General features: G+C 44.2%; 1 protein-coding gene across 3 annotated transcripts in view; it reads left to right on the top strand.

Moving 5' to 3' along the window:
- Positions 1 to 24,755, top strand: part of GNAO1 (G protein subunit alpha o1) — a 298,793-nt gene that overhangs the window by 202,588 nt on the left and 71,450 nt on the right. For all 3 annotated transcript variants that reach the window (XM_037877921.2, XM_037877920.2, XM_037877922.2), the window contains exon 4: positions 4,687 to 4,847. In XM_037877921.2, coding sequence (XP_037733849.1) covers positions 4,687 to 4,847 — 161 coding nt within the window. The remainder of the gene's footprint in view (positions 1 to 4,686; positions 4,848 to 24,755) is intronic.

The raw sequence follows: 24,755 nt of genomic DNA, 5'->3' as shown, positions 1-24,755 counted from the left end.
ATTGTAAAGTCCTCAGACCAGATCCTCCCCTTGTGTAAATTGTCGGCATTCCATTGACTTCAATGGAGCTACAACAATTTACCCCAGCTGTGGATGTGGCCCTGCATCTGCTAGTAGCCAAGCTGCCCTGAGGACTCCGCACTTCTCTGCAGTGAAGTCTTGCCCCTCCTATCAATTTCCCCTAGCGACTTGTCTCACTTTATCACTGACTGCGAGATGCCTTATCCTGTTATTCTTCTCTGCCAGCTGCTTGGATGCTCAGTGTCTGAAGCTCAGCTAATGCAGCAGCTGTGTTGGGAATAACCAAATACCGTGCAGCTGATGCACTGGACTCTCTCCCTGGGGCCAGTTTAAGCACTTGAGACAAAGCATTACAAGCGAAGGTCACTCAACAGGTTCACCGAGACCAGAGACCACATCAAGAAATTAATTATATATTCTAATGAACAGCTTTCTCAGCAGTCCTGTGCGGAACTAGCTCTCGCTGTAATTGTTTGTGTTTCGGTGTATTAACATTCAGCAATCTAGTCACCAAGAGCAAAACTTTCCAAAATATCCTTCAGCTACTGCATGTTGTTCTCAGCACAGTGGGCTGCAACGTGACCCATTTACAGCTGTCCAAAAACGCAGAGGGCCAGCGCAAAGCCTATTAACTATTTAAATCCCACTTAGGCCTTATTTTGAGAGCTGCATACGGCCAGTTCTGGCTCTCTGCACAAGCATGAATTACATGCGAAATGCATTCATTCACTTGGAATTGTCCAAATGCAGATGACATTTCCTACTTGCAGAAAATTCCTCTGGGTGCCAAAACCATAAGAAAAACTTCCTGGGGAACTGGACTGATGCCATGAGATAACATATTAACTAGTCACACCTCTAGAAAGATGAGTTCAAATTCCAGGTTCCACATGCCAATCCAGGCTGCACCAATATGAAAAAACCCTCCACTGAAGTAAATGCAGTTGCTCCAGATTTTCACTGGTGTAAATGAGACCAGAATGTGGCTGAAAATCCCTTGTGATTGCTCATCCGTGACACTAGTGTCCAGCATTCCCTCACCGTGAAACATCTAGGATTGTGACAGCACAGGGTCTGATGGGCTAGGCATGAAGGGTGCAAGTAGGATGCTGGACTGGAATAGAGGACGAGGGTGGCAGGTCAAGACTGAGGTGCAATGTGGAAGCCCATGACTAGGGTGGGAGTAGCAGATGGAGAGCAAAGTGTGTTGTCAGGACACTGTCTGAGAAGGTGGCTGAGTGCCTACACTACGCAGGGCCTGAGCGTGGGCTGCTAATCTCTCACTTTCATAAACGCTAAAGTCACCCAAATCCTTTTTCTTTAGAAAAAGAAAGAAAAATTGCCTGTAATGAAAATAGGGAAGGGAAATCAATAAAAATACATGAAACTAGATCATAGGGAAGCCCTATTGAAATCAGTTTGTGAGCAGAGGATTCTGATTTGGCAGATATGAACCAGTTCTTGAAACCATGCAATTGTTATCCTAGCAAAGCTTTTTGGTGTTTTACACCAGCTGACACTAATTACATTTTTATTCATGCTTTTAGGAATATATTGTCCATGATGAGTTCCAAATGATCTTTGGACAACACTTAACAGCCATAAAAAAGAAAGTGATACTAGAATCTTAGAGCAGAGCAAATAATTGATTTTTCAGTTGGGTGGCTGAACCAAATAAATCGGAAAAAAATATTAAATTTCAAGTCAATCCAGAAATGATATTTTTCTCACTGAAAAACCCCCCAAAAATTTAGTTTTGGGTTGAAATAAATGTTTCATATGACCCAAATCAATACATTTTGGTTTGGTTTGGGGTGTTTCGTTGTTTTAAAATTAAAAGTAACTCAATTTTCAAATGAATCATTGTTTCAAAATAAAAAGTTGAAATGTTTCACTTTGAAAATGTCACTTTGAATTTTTCTTTCCTTTTTTTTTTTTTTTTTTGGTTGAAACTCTTCACCAAATTCTGTTTGAATCCACTAATAGTTTTGGTCCACCCAAAACTGAAATTTTCGGTGAATAAAAACTATTCACCTGAAAAATTTTGCTCAGCTTTGTTACAGTCAGCCAGTTGGCATGCTTTTCCAAGGAAAACACTCCAGAATGCAGCCAGTAGAACCTCTAGGAACTGCTCACCAAACAGGTCCCAGTCTATGGAACCAACTAGAGAGTATCTTGTCAATTAACATAACCCATGAGAGCTCAGTCAGAAGCATTCTGGCTTCACCAGAGCTTGATACCCAGCAGCCCAGTACTGATCTTTTATTTATTTTTCAGATAATGCCAGTGCTCAGGAAATGTGTCAGGGTGACAGTCCCAGAGACTGAATTCCACTCTGTGTGCACAGGAGCTGTACCATATGAGCACAGGCAGTGCAAGCTTTGCCTACACTCTCTCCAGATACAACTTGCAGCTCCAGGCTCTTGAAGTCTTTAGCATCTCTGCTGAGACTTCCAGTCCGGCTGGATGTTTTGGGATAGTGACACTTGATTGAGAACTAGGTTTGGGCCACCAAGAGGGCCGTGACTTTCAGTCCCTAGGTTGGATCTGAACAGGTGACCTAGCAAGGGAAAGATCTAATATCCCAGTGCCAATCCCCTAGGCTATTCAGTCCCCTTTTTGTGCAGCTAAGAAGGGTCCAGTGCTCCAGGGGGATGAAGAGATGGATGACAATTCATAGAATCATAGAATATCAGGGTTGGAAGGGACCTCAGGAGGTCATCTAGTCCAAGCCTTGCTCAAAGCAGGACCAATCCCCAATTTTTGCCCCAGATCCCTAAATGGCCCCCTTAAGGATTGAACTCACAACCCTGGGTTTAGCAGGCCAATGCTCAAACCACTGAGCTAACCCTCCCCCACCACTGAACTATTGTTTAGAAGCAGGCAGCTGATGAAGTTTGACAGTGAGCTGAAGCAGTTTCAGGGCACTCTGGGTAGGAGATGTTGGCCCAGCAGCTTTCGGAATTGTCCAGTTGGCAAAGAGATCAGAGACATAAAAACCTGCAGGTGCCGCATCCTCTGTTCTCGTTATAGACTATTGATCACAGGGGCACATTTACAGAACAAGTTATGCCTCTTTGGACAACTTTAGAACAGAGAACAGCAGCATCGTACATGGCACCCAAGCGGACGTAAGTGCATGAGTGCTCTCTGAGAGCAGTGGTTTCCGATCTGCTGCACCAGTACAGCAGACGGACACCTCAGCGGTACTACTCAGGGCCGCCACTGAAATGTGTGAATTCTTACTTCCAAAGCCTTGTAGCTCCTTGCCAACTCTGTTGTGGGTGTAGGTGTGCACATGGGGGGATGGGATGGATAGTGGGCGAGCATAAGAACTCAGCAAATAGGCTAATCAGAAAGTAGACTTGGAAGGATTCGATTTTTATTGGTAAATGGAGATAAATGTCTATTTCACTGCACACACAAACTAATGAAAAAATATTTCCATTGATGATAATCCACATGCACAGATATTCAAAGAAAGAAAAATGCTGCTTGAGAACTTAGTTTGATTTAAGGCTATTTACTTCGTGTATTTTGGCATATGATGTGGACAGTTCGTGTTATAATGGTTATGAAGCTGCAACCTTTTGAATCTCAACATCTACTGTCATTAAATAATTATTATCTGACCTCCCCTCCCTTGTCTGACCCCCCCGCATAATTCCCCCAACTATGAAAATTTAAATCAATAAAAATTGGGGGGAAAGATTAACACGCATAATTTTGCGCAACCGTGAACATTTAAATTGAAGAAAACTGAAAAAAGGCGTAAAAATAAACATCAATATTATCCATCAAAATTACCAAAAAAAATGAAAATTGAATTCTGCCAGGCCTATCAATAAGGGAGGAAGAGGAAGGAAACCCTTAGAGTACCCATGACAAAAAGCTTTGACGAGTCAGTGCCGGCGCACACAGTTGTAAGTGACTATCTTAAAGTAACTTCCCCTCTCCTCCCCCTCCCTATGCAGTTGTCTCCTCTTGTTTGTGGTCATCCTGTGATACACTGTAAATTCATCATGACAGAATATCTATCTTCATCCAAATTGTGTCGCACCATGTACATCTGCAGCATGTAATTATTATTATGAATTCTCAATAATGTCATCGTATGCTGGTGTGAAATCATGGGCAAGAGGAAGTAGTAGTAGACAAATCTGAAATAGTCTAATAGGCTGTATTCTACTTATCTTATCGTACGATAATCCTCTTTACTTCGGTGGGGTGACACATGACTAAACAGAATTTGGCCCAGCCCATACCTCACTTTACTGGTAATTTACATACATACGTAACTGCACTGTATCCGGATTATTTGTGTTGCTGAATAGCCCATGAGATGTACATACATTATACATATTGGTCCATTTGCTAATTGGACATACTTCACTACCATAACTTTGTATAATGTGGATTGTGCAAATATGTACTAGGAGACCATCGCTTCCTAATGGCTTCTTTGACACATCCTCATTCCGGCCTTAATTCTGGCTACTCTACTGGATGGCTCTGCTATGAATCCTAAAACATGACTCAAACTTGTGGGCTCTAAAGCTGAGGACTCTCTCAATTATTTAGGAGTCTCAAGAAGGAGAGGACAATTCTCCAGTTCCAGAATACATCTCAGCAACTCATGTGACCTGTTGCTTCTTTCCTCTCTAGGCTGATGCTAAGATGGTCTGTGATGTAGTAAGTCGAATGGAGGACACAGAGCCCTTCTCCCCAGAGCTGCTGTCAGCTATGATGAGACTCTGGGCAGATTCTGGAATCCAGGAGTGCTTCAACCGGTCCCGGGAATATCAACTTAATGACTCTGCCCAATAGTGAGTATCCCATTCCATAGGTTATTATATCAGAAGGAGGGTAAATGTTGCATTTGGGCTCATTAAACTTTCGTCTGAAGTGTCCTTTAAAATGCTCAGGTATGTCTTGGCAATGACTCTACTGGAGATGTTTAAAGATTGGGGTGAGTGTTATGTTCCAAGCTATCAAAGTATCATGCAGAACTCCAGTACAGTCTAATTCTGATCCAACCGGAGTTAGTCTCTTTTCCCAGAATAGTTCATCCCAGTGCTTGATCTGGGTGTTATAAAGGGAATGTCTCCAAGTAGGTTGCTCTATACACTGATCTAGTGGATCCGCTCATGTGGATAGTTGACTTCTGGACTGTCTGATAGATAATAGGACACTTTGTTTACCTGCTTAATAGGACAAATTGTTGCACAATGTAGTTGATTCAATTTCCACCTCCCTAACAGAACTCATTATGGTGATAGGCCTCCCAGAAATTCAGAGACAGACAGATTATAGTAAAAATAGGTGAACTCTTTGCTGTTACAGTGGTGTTGGTTTCCTTGTGTTATTGGTATTATTCTTAACAATGAGCTCAAGGTGCAGTTAGGAATCAGATCCAAGTGTTCACAAAAATCACAAGTGTTTGAGTCTAGGGTCTCGGTTCACCTCATTCTGACGATAGAAGGGCCACCGACAAACTTCTGATCTGGACCTACGTCCAGATATGAATTTCCCAGAGTTTGATGCATTTTGATTTGGACCCAGCTTTAATTGTTATCCATCCAACACTAAATCTGTCCGCTTCTACCTAACGATTGATACTAAAACAACTTCATTTTGTAACTTAATCAGTGATGCTGTTTGGGTTGTTTAGCTTCTGTGATAAAGCCTGAGATCAGACATTCCTCAGTATAGAGCAGAACTTCACACCACAACACTGGGATTGCAACTGATCTCACTATGTTGCATCACGGCATGATGATGCAGTGTGATCAGGCACTTACCCATGTCAAGATGGGAACATGCAAATGTTGTGATGTCATGACCCAGCATCCTCAGATCAAGATACAATTATTTTGTACTCCAGAATGAATGCAGGGGACTGGACTAGATGACCTGGAGGTCTCTTTCAGGCCTATGAATCTATAAATAGCTGATGACCCTAACATTGTGCCAATTCTAAATATCTATTGTATGGATATTCACATTTAATCTGTTTAATTATTCATTCTAACAATAAAACATAGCCATTTTTGCCAACACAGACTTTCATGTTTCCCTGATTACGGCTGTGCTGGCCAAAACGTTTATATTATATATATATATATATATATCCTCCAGGAAAAGTAACAGTAGGAAAGTATTCCTGTATTTTCAATCTTCTTTTAATGCTATTTAGCAGCTGGAATTAAGGGGGAGTAGCCCACACCAGATGACCAGCATGCTCTGCAGAGTCCATCAGCTAGTGGTCTGTGGACCGGCAACAGATTGGGAATTTCTGTGCTATATTTTCAGCAATGATTGTATTATAATCACAGCCAATCAGAATTAATTTCAATGGAAGATGTGTGACTAACTCCTCTGCAGTGCTTTGAAAATCTCCAACACACACACACACACAGAGTGTGAAAGAGACAGAAGGAGGAACTAAAGATTGGAAGGAACAGAAGAATTAAGGACTGATCCTGCAACCCTTATACACAGGAGTACCCCCTTGAAGAAGATGGAACTACTCGGTAAAAGTTGGAGGAGCTAGGTCAGCAAGGCACGCTCATGCACATCAGTCACCAGTGAAGGAAACTAGTAGCTTTAAAGGCCTTCACTCTTTCTATTCATTTGTCCCCACCGCAGCTCCTCTAGCCAGATAAAATCTGCACCACTCTCCCATAATACCGGCTGAGGATTTTGTTGTGGCTGGAGAGTTGTTTCTTCAAATTCAACATTATCTTTAGTTTAAACAGCTAACCCAATGAAGTATTTTGCATTTTCAGATCTGTTGTCATTTAGGAGTTGCTGATGGTTTAGTCACCATAAGCAAAGATCCTGTTATAGGACAAGGGCACTGTAACATTTCCGGTACTCCTCTAGGCCCTGGTGCACTGTGCCAGATGGTAACACAAGTGACAGTTCAGTTGGTGCTTATTAACACCCAATGAATCTCTTTTTTAAAGGCATATTTTTCATTTAACCCTTGAACACCTTTTTTTTTGTTTCATTTTTTAATGTAACTAATATTGGCTTTAGATCACCAGCACATACAGAAATTATTTCCTTTTAATGCAGAGAAGGATTGACTCCAAATCATATCAGAATCAACTTCCCCAAAGTTTGCACGTGTTTGGATGTAGTGATCCGGCCTGCACCTCTATAGGGACAGTCTTTTGGTTTGGGCCCATCTTTGTATTAAACATGTAGCCTGGTATCTATGTAGCAGAACAGAATTGACAGACAGAAATATGTTTCATATGCCAGGGTAGTCCAAGGCACTTCTCAACCCACTGAATTTGATACTCTAGTGCATTCATTATATAGCAGCCTGTATGAGTGGGATTTTCCAAAGCACTCATGTTTGCCTACCTATGCTGTTCCCATAGCAGTCCACGGTAGACCTCCAACGCCGAGAGTCCCAAGCTATCTGTCCAACTTAGGCATTTCAAAGGCGCTATCATTCTTGGTATCTCTACGCTGTTATGTGCTCCGCCATCCCTCAGATGCGGGCCTGTCCATTACCATCTGTTTTATTAATTGAATGGACATTAGCCAGGACACTATGATTGTCCCCTGCTTTTTTCTACATGTACCAGGAAATCTCTTACCTTCTACATTAGCAACCTCCCTAGAATCTAAGCAACTAGAAAAGCACCTGACTTATGTTACCCACTGGCCAATGCAGAATTGTTCCCTATATCACGTCCTCTAGTGCTTTGTCCAGTATAGTTTTAAATGTCATAAACCAGGAGGCTCCTACTGCTTCCGTTGGGAGACTAATCCACAATCTAATCAATAGCACAGAAGAGAGAGACACACTAGCATGGGTTTTATTAGCCTAAATTTTCCTATGGTTAATTCCATCCCAGTACTCACAAACTGTACCCTCTTGTACTGCCCTAAACACAATGTACATTTGCAGTTCCTCCTCTCCATCAAAGATGGGCAGAAGAGATCTGGGTTTCTACATCTAATTTATACATATCCCTGCATAGGGCTTTTCCAGAGGGTTTTGGTTTGGTTTAAGTCTATAAAATCAGCCCATCTTTATGGAGGGCTCACACGCATGCTGAGGAAAGGGGGGAGCTCTGATTGCAAGGGGAAAAATGGGAGAAATAATTGATGCTCTATAAGGGGCCTCTGGCATCTTAGACAGCACCTTCCATTAAAAGTAAAGCAATAGGCAAAGGAAGGAAAGGGTAGGCCATTAAAATGCTGCAAATGCTTCTGTCATTTGGTGGTGGCTTTTTCATCTATCTCCAGGCAAATTTATGGGTGGATTGCGTGCTGTATCCCTAATCACCTGCTTTTGGTTTCTTTCATTCCCACTCTATCTCCTGGTCCTCCCTACCACCACTTTTTTATTTTTAATCTTGCTGCCTACAAGCTGTGGCGACCCCTGCTCATAAAGAAAAGTCTTGGGCAGTCCTCGTGTCTTTTTCTTGTACAGCAGGACACCTTCCGTTGGAGTGTATTTGTGCTCAAAAATCATACAATAGGTGTTTCCTTTGGGATTCTTTAATCTCTTACTTTGGATCAGATTTGAAAAGTGAAAGGTCTTTCCTCTCATCAGATTCCTAACTAGGCAGGTTCAGTTCAGGGCGCTGCACAGGAAGAACCGGATTTTCAGCACACGCTACTTTTGAATGTCCCTATGGGATGTGCGCACACAAACCGAGTAGTGAAGCAGCACATGCTCTTGGCTAGATAGGCAAGAAGATGGGCAATTGCACATACATAAAAAGGCCAGAATCCATTTCAGGTGGACATGGATATCCAGGTTATTCTCCTCCTTATTCCAAGAAAACAGAATGATCATCAGATATGGCCAAGGCCTTGAAATTACAATGAAACTGTAAAACATGTATTGACTTTTTAGCAACATGCCCAGCAGCTATAAAAGCTTAACATTCCCAGGGTCAAGAACTCTGTTGGCAATGAATTTTGGAAACGTTACATTGAGTTCAGAATAAAATATTGGCATCCTGCTTACGGCCTCAGCTGCACAATCCTCTGGAGAATGTTTTCAGCTCCACTCTCTTTGAAGGGAAATCTGCTTGAGATATTGGTATAACCTTCATTCCAAACTATTACTGTACCACATACACCAACCAACCCCTTGTACGGAGAACAATGCAGAGGTGTTAGAACGTGCTGCAAATCGCTGCTAACTTAAATCATCGTATAAGGAACAGAAGGAGTCGAGCGATCTCTTGAATGGCAGCCTAGTGATTATGCTGCTCTAAAAGAACCTCAGAGAGCAACTAGGACACACAGATGGCTGCTAGCTGCCTGTTTTCCCAAGACAGCTCCCACACTGGTGAGTCTATTTAACATCCTTCAAGCAAGACTCGCAGAATGCTGGAACAGTTCTGTAATATCTTCATAGTCATAGCAATATCACCGCAATTTGCAGGTCCTAGATTTACAGAACACCAGTCCCGCCTCGTTCACCTTCCGCTGCGGTCATTGGTCCCATCAAACTCAACCTTACCCTGGGTGGGCCAACTGCAGGAGCAAGGGAGTCATTTATTCTCAGTGCCTGTTCAGCAAGGGGGCCAGCTGTGATGATGGCTTTTGTGGTGTTGATGAGCCAGCCTGAGACCCCTCAAGCCCCAGATTTACACAGTTTCATACTAACCCCAAAAGAAAAGCATTGAGAGGAGCACATGCGCAAATTCGTCCGATGATTACGCTGAGGGAGTCTTCCTTCCAATCGCCTCCCCCGCCTCACTCCTTAACTAGGTTGCAACATGTGCACATTTCCCCATCACGCTGCTATCCTATAAGATAGCTAATTTGCAGCGCATTGGAAAATGGAGCCTGGTCTCTCCATTATGCTCCCAAAGGCCTGGCCCTGGTGCACACAGCCCCGTCAGATGCAGAAGAATTTCTCACTGCCAGCTCTATTTGTCTTAGTTGCTTAGGTTCCCTCCCGCACACGCCCCTTTCTCCCATCACACTGGGTTACAAAGCCTTGGATTAAGCAAAAGGAAGAGGGGTCTCAAGGGTCACCGCACATGAACCTTAGCAGAGCTCATCGCCCTCCAGCGTTCAATCCCCATCCCTTCCCTCGCTGCAGCTGGCCATTAACACCACAAGGTCAAAGAGCTGCTCTGACAAAGAAGGCTGGTGCTCATAGCGTAATATACTCTGTCCCCGAAGCAAGGCCACTAACAGACAAGGGGCTAGAAAAAAGGACTAATAGGGCTGAAAGTAAGAGAAGGACAATTTAGAGTTGACTATCAAGAAGAATTTCCTAACAGAGAAGTCTATTAGACTGAGAAACAATCGCCCAGTATGGATGCCCATTTGTGGATAAAGCACTGGAGAATGCAGTGGATAATCCCACGCTGGTAGGAGTTGGGACCAGATGACTCCATACGTCTTTTTCATCACTAACTCTGATTCTAAGGATCCAATGATTATTCCTCAGAAAATTCTCTCTCCCCTTCTCTCCCTCCCCCTTCAACACTGATTGTTGGATCCTCCTTTTTTCTTAGCCCATCCTCTGTGGTAGGTGGACTAGGAGGGAGGGTAATGAATCCTGCTGCAGACATGAAAGTAATGAGTGTTGCTAGGGACACTAGGGCAGAGGCTGAACATGGCTAGAAGAAGGATATTCATTCCCATTTAGCACATCAGGTCTAATTTACTTCCTGTGTAAGTACCATTCCTGTGCTTTATTACCCCTGTATAAGTGCCATGTGCTTTGGGACAGCGTAGCACTGTGAAATTAGTTTTACCAGCAAAGTAAAGATTCGGCTTGGATGACTTGCCGGGCACTATAGCTTTACACATAAATTCTAAGACAATGCACATTTTAATGCACTCCCGTTACTAGAGGGTTCGCTCAGATTTAAGAAAGAAATATTATACGTCATGTTTTTCCATTATTATTCCCATCAGCTGGGCAGATTCTATTTTCTCATCGCATTTGTCCATTAAAATGTGGTTGACATGCTCCCTCCCCTGTCTATCCCATCACTCGGCCTCACTTAGGTTTAATTGGAAGGAATATCAGCCTAAGTGAACAATCCAATGAATTGGGGTGAGTCTGTTGAGCTGTTTATTGAAGAATCCACCTTTACACCTTCGGCCACAAGTCCCAGTAAAACGAAAAGGGATAATTTGCTGCATTAGTTGAGTCAGAGCTGTAGATACCGTTTAGCTGGATTTACGGTTTGACTTATCTTTGTTTGCAAGTCAATATTCCTGCCTTCGGTGCTCAAGTTTGAATGTTAAGCTGCCTATGTGATAAGCAAAACCAAGCTGCCCTATAAAACTCATATCGCCAAATGCAGTTGATTGGACCAGTATTGCTCAATGCCGTTTACTTCGGTCGGAGGCGAACAGACTGCAGAAGGGGAAAGCTCAATGAAGTCCAGAGAAGGCCGATGTGGAATAACATTGTTTGTCCCTCGTGAGGTAACTCTGGCACAAATTCAGAGGTGCTCAGGCTCCGGAGCGGTCTCTTACCACGCGCCTGTGCAGTGTCTAGCAGAATGGGGTTGTGATCTTGGCTGAGGCATCTAGGTACTCTCATAATACAAGTCAATACTATGAAGTACTGTAAGCTGGGAGACTAACTCAGCGGGGGGGGGGGGGGGGGGGGGGGGGGGGGGAGCTACCATGGCAGTTAGCAAGGTCTTTTCCTTGAGAGACATTGTTTATAATACGAGAGTAGAGTAAGTTAACTTAAACTGAAACAGAAATGGGAAGGTTTCTGAGTTTAGGGTTGAATCCAGTCCTAAGGGCCTACCTGTGGCGCCCAGCTTCCCAACTGCATCCTCCCATCTCTGTCTCCCAAACAGCACTTGTCTTGAACACTGGTTCAAGGAACAGTGAAAGTTGAACTCTGGTTCACCCTACTTCACAGGGCAGCATGGAGTGGCCTGGCACCATGTCACTGCTACGGACCTGGAAAGAGCTGTGTAAGGTCCTTCTTGTTAGCTACAGAGAGTGAGACAACTTGATGCAGATGCTTTCCCACCCTGGTATATGAACATATATGAATTGAATCCTTTTCCTGGCACTTGGCAACACTGAAAGAGCAGCATGTAAGAGGCAAGAACATGCTGTTAACATACCTTTCTTGCCATCTAGACAACTCAGCTGAGTTACACCACTGAGCTAGCGTTGCTTTGGATACCTCCAGCACATGGGCAAGAATTTTCTGTAAAACAGGATAACTGCCCAAGTAATCGGATGCTGTGACACACCTGCAAGATTTACAAGAGAGAAATCGCACTAGTTTATCAGAGCTCAGAACATATCCATGATGTCTAATGTCCAAATGGTATCTGAGTCTATGCAAACTCAACTGCCATTGTCCAAGGGTTCATCTGTCTTCTCAACTCCCTCCCTTGAAGCTACTGAAAAATCAGATTTAGCCATATGAATAACAAGACAGACAAGCCAGAGTAGCAGTGAAAGGACCCCTTTTAACGAGAATGAATCTAGGAGTAGAGAGGGCTTGGAAGAGGGAGGAAAGCAGATATCACTCATTACCCTTCGCTTCCTTGGTTCTCCACTTTTCCCACTTTATACATGACTTTAGTGCCTTGTTGACAGGTACAGGATTCACAGCCCTGGAGACAGAGGGTCTCTATGTATGCACAGAGCAGATACAAGAAGGACATTAGCAGAGCAAGTGTCTTCTACACCAACCCAACAAAATGCTTCAGCCCTGAGCCAGAGGAACCAGACTCCAGGGCCCTTTAGTTCAGACTCCGCTCACCTCTCTGCTTGGACTTCCAATAAGTTTGCCAACGAGCACTAATGTAACCGTGGATTTTGTGACAGAGACTCTTGTTCAGTACTAGACTGTGGCCCACCAAGTAATGTCACATAAGCCACCCTCTTTCCAGATGAAGGCACTGTCTGCCATTCCCTTTGAAATTCCATCTTCTGTGTTGTGAGCATGGTGTGCGCACTGAATGTACCGCAGCATTGTCCTTGAGTTCAGGGGCATCATGGACAGTCCAGTCCAGTCTTCCTGAGCTGGTAGAATAGTGGCTTTGGCACAATGTCTCAAAGCCGGAAGGGGTTAAAACTCGGGAAGAGTGGAGAGACGTAGATAATTCTGCCCATCTTTCCCCTACCCCACCCCCAAACAAACGGGTGGCCAGCGCTAGGAAATGTCATTTTCACTATTGTTGGCATTACCAGACAAGAAGCTGAATCACAATAGGAAGGATTAGAAGCATGAAGGGCTGACTAAGCAGTGCCCTTAGTCTATGCCAGACACTGACCGGGTGGGAAATCAATACACATCAGATGTACCCATTTCTTATAATGATCCCATCTGTGCTAATAAACTACAGTTTAGGTTGTGTCAGCAATTCTCATCTAAACTGTCTTCAGACGCTTCCAACTCAGCTCTGAAACATTCATTCTGAGACAGATCTTGGAACACCAGGTCCCCAGGCTGCTGAGTCAGCCAGAATCCCTCCTGGGGACTCACAAAGGAGACATGGCAGAGCAGGAGCTGCACCATGCTTGGAGGGGATTCACTACATTCCCTAATACAAGCTCTGTTGGCTGTTGCAGAACAGAGGGTGGGGCCATGACCCTGCTTTTCACCCTACCTCTGCTCCCTTTTAGGCCTTTAGCAGTCACAGAGGAGGGCATGTACTCTCCAATGAACTCCAGGCAAGCCCTGTCATGAGGTGGGTGGTCTGTCAGGAGAGGAGAAGTTATTTGCAAACTTATTTCCTTGACCGGGCTCTTTCATCCATCCTTTCAGAAGTGTAGACACAAATAGTCCTCACAATGGATGACCCAATCAGATGGACTCCTGCTGGCTTCATTAATAAAGGAGTTCACTAGAGCAGCTGCCTGAAGAGAGTAAATGGCAAAGCAATGTGGTAGGACCTGCTCCTTTAAGCTGGCAGAAGTCTCCTGGATTTCCGGGGTGGGTGTATTCTATATGCAAAAGCCACCTTGTTCTATGGGTGTGTCTTGACTGCAAAAAAAAGGTGTATTCTTAACTCAGGTTAGCTAAACAACAGGGAAGACCCAGCAACCCAGCTTTTAACTCAGGTTAGCAGCTCAAGTTCAACCGCAGGCTCCTGTTATAGACCTTAACTTTAGCTGCTAACCAGATGTGCCATTAGCTAAACACGAGTTAAGAGCCCACCTTCTATGTGCAGTGAAGAAAGATTTCTGTGTGAGACTAGGCTAAGCTGACATCACCCTAGATTAATCTCTAACCTCCCTGAAGAGAGGAAGCTCTACTTGTGGGGGTTAAAGGAGAGCTATTGATGTACAGAAGTGAAAGTTACCACTGGCTAGAACAGAATTCCATCACTTGGGGCTCTGCATTCTGTAGCAGGGGATACCAGATTCACCAGCCAGGTCAACAGAAAGGTAAATACCAAGCCTGTAGGATTGTCTTATTTGTATCCCCTACAGACAAGTGGGGACACTGTTACCTTTTTCCCCAGAAACAAATAGGTTTTCAAAGGTCTTTTTGAATAGTTCTGGTAGATAGCCCAGTCTGGATGATTAATTCCTCATGAATAAAGCATTCGTGGTAACTTCCACCTCTGTGGCATTCCATACAGCCTTCCAGTACAATATCTAAACTTCTTTGCCTTGTGGATTGATGTTACAGTGCCTGGCTTAAATGGACTGATTTGATCACAGTCTATAAATACCTACATGGGGAAGAAATATTTGTTAATGGGCTCTTCAATTTCATAGACAAAGGTGTAATAAGATCTAATGGCTGGAAGTTAAAGCTAGACAAATTCAGACCAGCAATAAGGTGTAAAGTTTTAACAGTGAGGGTAATTAGCTATTGGCACAATTTACCAAGGGCCATGGTAGATTCACCGTCACTGGCAATTTTTAAATCAAGATTAGATTGGTGTTTTGAACAATATGCGCAGTAGTTCTAAAGGAATTATTCTGAGGAAGTTCTCTGGCCTGCGTGACACAGGAGGTCAGATTAGATCATCACAAGGGTCCTTTCTGGCCTTGGACTCTATGAACCTATGACTTTGGTTTCGATACCCATGATCCTAAACAGGACCACAGGGTTTCTGATGGACTTAAATCGGTTTTCTAACACACAGTGAGGGAACCGTACATTACCACGTGTGTTGTCCTTAAATGCGTTGTTTAGTAGCAAAAGGAATTTGACAAATGATGGGGAGAGCGAGGGTGTTCAAATTCTGTACACTTTTGTGAAAAAACAAACAAACCACATTCCAGCATTTTAAATATCAGAAAATATACTAGAGCACTCTCTTCATTCTGTCCTAAATTATTGTTATTGGGGGTTAGTGAACTTATGCGCTGTGCCCACCCAGAAGTGGCTGCATTTCTGAAGGCCTGATTCTGCCACCTTTACTCATGTTTAGTAGTACCTTGCTATCCCCAAACTCAGTAGACTACTGATATAGTAACTACTCAGCATAAATACAATGGCAGAATCAAGCCAAAATTAACTTCCCCCTTTCCCCCTCCATGGGAATTATCTTGTTTTTAAAAAAAAATCTAAGACAACCAGAAAGTTTAGATTATGTAGACATAGGAAAATGCAGGTATTAGACACAGAAAGTTGTCTGTGGTACTAGGCTGCTGGGATTTTAAGTATAACACTTCATATTTCAGAGACTCTTGTGCATCATCTTTTTGCTTTTTCTTCCTTCCTATCCTGGGATGGACTTTACATTTTTGGGAAAGAGTTGCTGGTCAGAGAGAGGGAGTAGCCCTGGGTCAAGAAATCCCAGATCCAGGAACTTGGCTTATGCTTTGTCCTGCAGAAACATGTGGAGTCCCATTGCTAACTGCTATGTAATCTGCTCACATCTGTGGCTGACAGATAACAACAAAGTAAGAATGTTCCGTTGAAAGGGCTGTAGGTGACAGATTTGGTGCAGGGATATTTTAGTTGTTTGACTGTGTATTTTTATTTTGAAATACAGTTAAGGCAGCTGGAACTGGCAAACTGCCACCAAGTTTTTTTCAGTTGTTTCTTTGCTTGTTTTTTGGTGGGGCGGTAGGTTTGTGTTTTTTGTTATTGCCCCTTACGTGTATGTTCACAGTCCCCGTTTTCCATCAGCTCTCACATAACAACAGTGTGCTCGTTAGTACAGTCTTCTACCCTTCTCCCCAAATGGCTTCCAGTGGACGTTTTCCTCATTGGTGGACCATTTAGATGTCCTAATTTTGGCAGCTGTGCGACTCCAGAGGTGGTGATCTCTGTGATGTCGCTGAACACCTCATCTTCGGTTGCTGCAAAGCAGTGTAGCGTCATTGAAGTCAATGGGCCTCCTCTCTTCAGACTCCGAAATCAGTGGAGCTAGGTTGACTTACACCCGGTGAAGATCTGGCCCCAAGAATTCAGAACCTCCCTAGTCCCTTTGAACTGACATTAAGGGAGATGCACTGACTGATGCCACAGGTCCATCATGTTCTTGGAAGAAATTCTATTCTCAGCTCCACCAATTCATTCTCAGGTCTGTGCCAGTTTCTGCTGTCATAGACGCTTGTGGAGGCTGCTGATGGTGACAGAAAGCTCACAGCAAAACAATCACCATGTCTCCTCTGCGGGGAGACCTGTTGGGGTGCAAGAAGATGGGCAGCACTGGCTGGGGTAGGGCCATGGCTGCAGCAACAATGCACTGTTGACAAGGCTCTCATGGAGTCCCGATTGAAATTTAAAGCTGCACCCCCTTAGCGTACTATAACCATAAGGGAAGACACGCTGTGGCAACCAGGTGACTATCCCCCTGAGATGTAGGGGGAGTAGCTGGCACAAGGAGGTTTGATTTATAATTCTTTATGCCAGCTTGGGTGAATCTAGTTCATGGAATACTCTGCAGTAACGATCCCAACCACCCTCCTCGTACAGTCCTGATACAGCAAGGTTTGGGGCTATTACTAGAGGCTACTGGGGTCATTTTTTTAGCAAAACCAAAGAGGCCAGTGTCATACAGAGCAGTAACACACAGTCAACATGTAATGTGTCATCAGTGTCATACATGTCATGTGTCATCATGCAGAGGGGGCAGAAGAAAAAGGATAATTGTTAAGCCACATGGCCGAGTGCTGATTTATACAGTGGCACAGGTCCAGACCTCTTTATGCAAAGGGAGTTTCTTAGAGACACACACAGAGGTTTCCTAGGATTCGTTAAGTGTTTGCTGTTCAGAATGGTTAAACGCCTGAGAATAGCAGGGTCATGAATTCTCTCTAGCCAGAATTTAAATTGAGCAACCCAGCTTCCCCATGTGTCTGCAGCTGCCGTATGGTTGTCAGGCCTCTTGCCTAGCTTTCAGTCAGCAAGTACTACAGATTTGGATTTTCATAGGAATAGCCTGGATTTTGAGGGGGCTGCTGCCCCACAAACAAGCAGCCAGGAAATTAAGGCCCTGATTTTTAAAAGGCCCTGACTGACCTCAGCCTCTGATTTTGCTCCTCAAAATAATTGTGGGTCTTTATAATGGTCCTATTTTATAACACGGTCCTGATTGGTTACCTGACCTGCATGCGCGTCAAGGCTCGGAGCTATTAAACGCCCACTGAATTATTTGCAGGTGCAGATTCTGAGAGCTGTTTTCTGAGAGCTCTTAAAAGCCTCCTAGAGGCAGTGCACCTCTGTGACTTGTTCACATTTGCATTATGAGGTGAAGATACAATATCCCCGCATGATGAGTACAGAGAGCAATATGGTAAAAGGTGGCAACTCCACCACTGGCTGCTGGCCTATGTCTGTTCCTCATTAAAGCAACGCACTCATCCCTAGACTGATGTTCTGAGTAGTGCAAGGCAAAGGGTTTTGTGCAAAAATATATATACACACAAATTTGGGTCAACCACAACAATTCAACTGTTCCCCCTCCTCCAATCTCCTGGTGTTTCAGACCTGCACCCAAACCAAATACTCGGTTATTTGCACAGTATTAGTCCTGAGCCCCGTTCATCCTAATTTTTAAGAAGGATCAGGAAAACAGCGGGGCAGATTCCTAAACCAAGGGCACTGCTACACTCCTGCAGGATGTGCTTACCTCTCTGCCTGAGCCGCTTCAGAGCAATTGCCTTCAGCTCAGACAGAATCTGGCAGAGTCTGTCATGCGCAGACACATTAAAGCATGTTATTCGGTGGAAACTCGCTAATGAGCACAAGGCTGTCATGGAGCAAATGAATGGCATTGTCGGTTGGTTGCTAGGGGACTTTATTGTTAGAGGTGGAGTAGGATGGGGCTATTATCCTTACATCAGTAAGGGTCTGAACTGGGAAGCAGAGCACAGGAAGAGAGGGGAAAGGAGGAGAACCGTGAGGGTGCCTCATGGAGCGGACCTGGGGAAGACTGAAAGGGGAGCTTCTGTAATGCTGGAGTGGAAGCTCGGCTAGAGACCAGACCGAGGGGGGTCTAGGAAGCAGGGGTCTCTTGGAAGGGTGCAGTACTGCAGGTCTGAGGTGGGGAGCTGAGTACAGTGAAGAGACAGAAAAGCAGAATTCAGATGTTGCTGCAGCACCGGTGCAAGCTGGGAACCAGCTGGTAGGAGATTAGAAAGCAGGGGAATGCTTGCACAGCTGCAGGCAGAGCATGGGAGGAGAGGCTAAAGAAGGGTGACTCTCCTAATGCAGGTGCAACCTAGAAAGCAGAGCAAAGCAGATTACAGCACGGTACCTGTAGTAAAGGCAGGGACAGCACTGTAGAACAGGCCTGATCAGACCCCTGAGCCAGTGATGTACTGCATTCATCTCTCTACTCTCCCCTTCTGTCTCTCCTTTGCATTTCATTGCTATCAGCCTTTTTCTCCATCTAACTTTCTTGCTCCAGTGAAAGAGTCATATTATCCTGGTTTTAATTCATTCAAGAGGAGCAGCTGTTACAAAGTTACACACAGTTAAAGTTTTTTCTGAGATTTAATCTAAATCTGCTGTGCTGTAGTTTGAACCTGTTGCCTCTTGTCCTGCCCTAAGTGGCAAGAGAGAACAATTTTTGTCCATCTTTTTCTATGGCAGCCTTTCAAGCATTTGAAGACCGCTGTCATGTCCCCCTTAATCTCCTCTTTTCCAAACTAAACATACCCAGTTCCTTCAGCCTTTGCGCACATGGCTTGCGTTCCATCCCTTTGATTATCTTTGTCATTCGCGTCTGGATCCTTTCCAGTTTCTCTACATCCTTTCTATACAGTGGTGACCAAAACTGGACACAGTACTCCACCTGAGGCCTAATCAGCGCCGAGCAGAGCAGTACTATCACCTCCCATGATTTGCATGCTCTATACCTCTGTTAATACAACCCCAAATTGCATTCGCTTCTTTTGCAACAGTATCGCATTGGAGTGGGGCAGGGTATGACCAAGTGTTCAGAGATCACGGTCAGGTCCAAACAATCATAAGATTGGTCTTAAAAATCAGGGTTTTTTAAAAAATAAATTATGGGACAGGGTGGTTATTTGCATCTTCAGTGTCTGCTTGGGACAGGTTTTCAAGCTGTTCTCTGCCACCAGAAGAGCTAGAAACTCGCCTTTCATTTTTGTGAAAGCTGAGATTCTCACATAGGCACATGCCTCCAGGGGCTGGGGCTTTCGGAAAAAACAGCAAATATGGTGAGACTCACAATACGATTATGAGAGCTGGCACTGAGCTAGGATAAAACAGATCTGGATTCTGCACATGGATTTGCACAGATTCCCTGAGTGGCCTTGGACAAGCCGCTATTTAGTCTGTGTCTCAGGTCCCCCTCTGTACACTGGGGGCTATTAATACTTCCCTACCTCCTTTTGGGAGGATAAATACATTAATGTCTATGGGGCGCACCGAAGGCTGCAATAGACAAGGCAAACAAAAGTGACCTTTCGCCCTCTGGAGATAGAGTAAATTCACTGCTAATCTGCATTTCAGGAGAGGATCCCAATCCCCAGTGCTCAGCCAAGACATTCATGCTAAGGTCAGGGTTTGCCTCTGGGAGCCCTGGGCCCAGCAATAACCATTTCACACATTCATTGATTTAATAGCTCTGATCATCCCTAACTAAACACCACTTTTGTTTCTTATTTGTCAAGGTCTAGACTTGATCCAATTATTCAACCTAGTCGGACTGCTGCCTTACCATTCTTGTTTGGCAAAAGAGTGCGAAGCTGGGCTTTTCCCACGCCTTAATACAGCACATTATCTGTCCCAGCAGGACATTCCCTCCTCACCCTGCCATACAGTGTTGCTGCGTATTCCAAATCCTTTGCCTCGTTTTAGGAAGCAGAGAGGTTTGAGTCAGATTAAAAAGGACAAATCCCTTACTGTAGCCTTGAGAGAGCCAGAATTGCCACGCTAGAGCTGCCTGGCTGCTACACAACTGTATTATGCTTCTCAGTGCAACTGCCGCATGTTTGCCTCCCGTTTGTTCTCAGAGGCAGAGCACTTTCTCATGAGTATTTTGTACCCCAGAACAATGTGAATGGTTTCTTTGGTGCAGCCTCGCCAGCTTCCTTGCCACTCACATGGCATCTGGCAAAGGTCCCTTCAGCAGCACAGGGGAGGTGTGATTTCAGACATATGTGGAATTTTATGTTCCATTGGTAGAGTATATGCAGCTGCATAGGGTTGTGGGCATTTGCTGGGCCCAGCTGGCGCCAGACATCCAGAAAAGGATAGATAATGAGGCAATAGGATATTTTCTGTCTTTATATAAATCCATCGTACGCCCACATCTTGAATACTGCGTGCAGATGTGGTCGCCCCATCTCAAAAAAGATATATTGGAATTGGAAAAGGTTCAGAAAAGGGCAACAGAAATTATTAGGGGTATAGAACGGCTTCCGTATGGAGGAGAGATTAATAAGACTGGGACTTTTCAGCTTGGAAAAAAGGCAACTAAGGTGGGATATGATAGAGGTCTAGAAAATCATGACTGGCGTGGAGAAAGTAAAAAAGGAAGTGTTATTTTCTCCTTCTCATAGTACAAGAACAAGGGGCCACCAAATGAAATGAATAGGTAGCAGATTTAAAACAAACACAAGAAAGTATTTTTTTATGCAACGCACTGTCAACCTCTGGAACTCTTTGCCAGAGGGTGTTGTGAAGGCCAGTACTATAATGAGGTTCAAAAGGGAGCTAGATAGATTCATGGAAGATAGCCATTGTTGGACCTATTAGCCAGGATGGGCAGGAATGGTGTCCCTAGCCTCTGTTTGCCAGAAGCTGGGATTGTGTGACAGGGCATGGATCACTTGATGATAACCTGTCTGTTCATTCCCTTTGGGGCACCTGAGGACAGGATACGGGGCTTGATGGACCTTTGGTCTGACCCCGTATGGCCGGTCCTATGTTCTTATGAATCCATGGTGGGATGCATTTGGGCTTGCCTGGTGTTGTACATTCAGGGGTACAGAAGGGATTCGTTTGTAAGGTACACCTTACACTGCGTGTTTAATGGCATACCAACCACTCTGTGTTTGGTGGCAGAAGGGATGTATATCTGGGCATCCTGGCCGGGAGTGTTCAGCAGCACAGGATTGTGTGTTTGGGCACAGCTTGTGCAATGCAGATGGTGGCACATGTGCACATAACAAGTCAGAACAAATGTATGGAACTCGGACTTTCCTTCAGGTTTTGTTAGCAAACCTTCAGAGGATTTTACACCCAACCACTTTGTCTCCTGGTGTTTCCAAATATCAGGACACACATCCTCAGATGGCGTAAATGAGCATAGTTCCACTGAAGTCAGTGGAACTGCGGTTGGTGATGTACAACAGCTGAGGATCTGGCCCCAGATTTCTATTGGGGGTTGGGTGCATGAAGGATCCTCCCACTCTCACCCCATCTGTTGGAAAGTTGACAAGAATTCGAGGAGTAGTAGGGATAGGTGGGCTGAAGACAGGATCCATTAGGTGAGAGTTCTCTTGTGCCCTATTCTTTGGTTGCTACTCTGCAAGTGCAAAACACATCCAGGCTGTGCTAGCCTTCTGTCAGCGCCATCACAGACCGCAGCTGAGCTTACAGGTCTATGGTGGAATAAGTGAAGTTCCCACAAAAACAAAAAAAAGTGGAGTTAAGACTATAAGAATCACACTGGGATTGTCTAAAAACCCACAGTTGTGGATTGGTCCTGTTTTGAGCAGGGGGTTGGACAAGATGACCTCCTGAGGTCCCTTCCAACCCTGATATTCTATGAAGTTTCAGCCACAATACGTTCTCCAGATAAGCTCCCTGGATTCTCAACTTTAGTTTAAACCGAAGAGCCAAGCCCACCCAGCTTGTTTTGCCAGCAACGGTCAGAATGGGTTGGGATGAATGGTTCAGAGAGAACAGATTGGTGCTGCAACCCCTTCTCCACCCCCTTTTAGGCTGAACCATTTTTGTTGTCTTGGTTGAGCAAAAATATAAATAAATAAATGGAAAAGAAACAAAGCACAAACAACTCCATGGGCTGAAGCCAACGAAATATCAGCTTTTCATTATTCAGTCTGAATTTCCCTCTTGCTGAGGACTTATGTCACGTGTAGCGTTTCTTTAACCCCTTCACTGCTGGCTTCCGTTGTTGCTGCTGTGCAATGTGGTGGTTTCGCTTGGAAGGGCCAGAAATATACGTGCTCCAGAAATCACATGCCTGGTAGATAAGGCAGCCCCGTGAGATCAATGTCGCTTTGGGATTCTAATAGCTCTTTTTAAAGTGTAGGTCAGCACTCCCCCTCTGTAAGCTTGCTCTCTGGACCCAAGCATTTTGAAAATTAAGATGATTTAGAGCAACATTTCCCAAATTTTGAAACCTGACTCCCCTCTTCCGGAAACTGAAATCAATTGCAAGCCCATCCTCACACTTCAGCCCCCCTCCCCCCCGCATGTTGTAAAAGACCTTGTCGTCTTATCGTGGAATCCAGACAGAAAACGTTGTTCAAGCAAAGTTAAGGCTGACAGTAGAGCTGAGCAAATAATTGGTTTTTCAGTTTGATGCCAAATCACACGGTTTGACATTTCTGAGAAAAAAACCTGGATTTGTTTATTTGTTTGCATTTTGTTTTGGTTGAAAGTATTTGCCAAATTCAGCCAAATTCATGAATAGCTTTGGTGCCCCCCGAAGTGTGTTTTCAGCTAATTAGTCACCAAAAATATTTCCCGAAGCTCTGACTGAGTGCACATATCGACAACTTCAAGAGAAAACTCCTCAAAGGATCATTGTCGTTAGTAAAAAACAACTATCTAAGAAGACAGGAAATAAGCTAAAGTTAAACTTATAAGAAACCCCAATATTTTAAAGTATACAAATTCACAGTTAAGGTGCCCAAACTACCTTCAGGCCGCTCATGTGATGACACCCTAAAGACATCAGAAGCTCATATTATCTTGTCCATCCATAACAAGAGTTTCATCCATTTCTAAGTTCCCCATACTAATTTCCCCCTACTGTTACTCACACCTTCTTGTCAACTGTTTGAAACGGGCCACCCTCATTACCACTACAAGAGTGATTTTTCCTCCCTTGGTATCCTACTGTTAATTTAATTGTCTTGTTAGCACTGACCCCCCACTTGGTAAGGCAACTCTCATCTTTTCGTGTACACACACACACACACACACACGTGTATACCTGCTACTGTATTTTCCACTCCATGCATCTGATGAAGTGGGTTCTAGCCCATGAAAGCTTATGCCCAAATACAATTTGTTAGTCTCTAAGGTGCCTTGAGGACTCCTCGTTGTTTTTGCTGATACAGACTAACACGGCTGCCCCTCTGAAACCCATCTCATCATTCACATTCTAGAATGCCTCGCTCTTCATTATACAGAGGTTCTGCCAGCTTCAGTCTTGACAGCCATAAAGAGCCAACAGGAAAGAACATCTGAAGCCTCATGCACTCTCAGCGTCTGCTGATGTTTTCAGAGAGAGACACGAACAAGTTGAGCTACTAACTGGCCATTTTCAAGCACAAATGCAGACTTTGTGCACAGAGTTACAGTAATTGCCTATATAAAATGTATGCACACATTTATATACATTTCCAGGCTCCTGATGTCTTGAAAAGAGGCCTATAAAGTAAAATTATTACATTTCCAAGGGAATCTTGTCTGTTTTAACTGCTTTCAAGAGCCCCCTAACTGTATAGTATAATGTTTACTCGGTGAAATAAATGCACAATTTAGGCGGATTATTTAGCATATTATTTCTGACAAGCCGAAAGCGTAGCAGCAACTCCTCCAGAGATGCCATACTGTGCGCTGCCACGGCTTTGTGTATGTGTGTGTCTCTCTCTCTCTCTGCCTGCTAAGCACGTGATTCCATATGAGTATTTTTTTTTGCACTGAAAATAAATACTTCAATGGTGTAAATAAATAAATCATCATCTCCCATGCCACCTGAGAACCCCATTAGGGTGTACAGTTTATCCCCACTCGCTCTCGACTACCTCCCCATCTGCATAGGTATTTATAATGCTCCCATCAGAGCACTAACGAGGCACCAAATTACGGAAAGAGTGCAATACAATCTCAGGAAGGCTTCTGCTCTCTACTGCAAGCTGAGCTGCTCTTCGCGAGTTCTTAGGGGAGGGTGAAAAGAAAAGGAGTACTTGTGACACCTTAGAGACTAACCAATTTATCTGAGCATAAGCTTTCATGAGCTACAGCTCACTTCATCGGATGCATACTGTGGAAAGTGTAGAAGATCAAGGAGGGTGGTGACCCCTTTTTCTTACTCCTTAGTTTTCAACCCACTTTACTTTCCAGCTCCTTCTGGCCCTTATCCCTAGTAAGTTCTAGGTTGTTCTTC

The sequence above is a fragment of the Chelonia mydas genome, chromosome 12 (assembly GCF_015237465.2).
Source record: "Chelonia mydas isolate rCheMyd1 chromosome 12, rCheMyd1.pri.v2, whole genome shotgun sequence".
NCBI lineage: Eukaryota > Metazoa > Chordata > Testudines > Cheloniidae > Chelonia > Chelonia mydas.
This window is presented reverse-complemented; position numbering and strand designations above follow the sequence as displayed.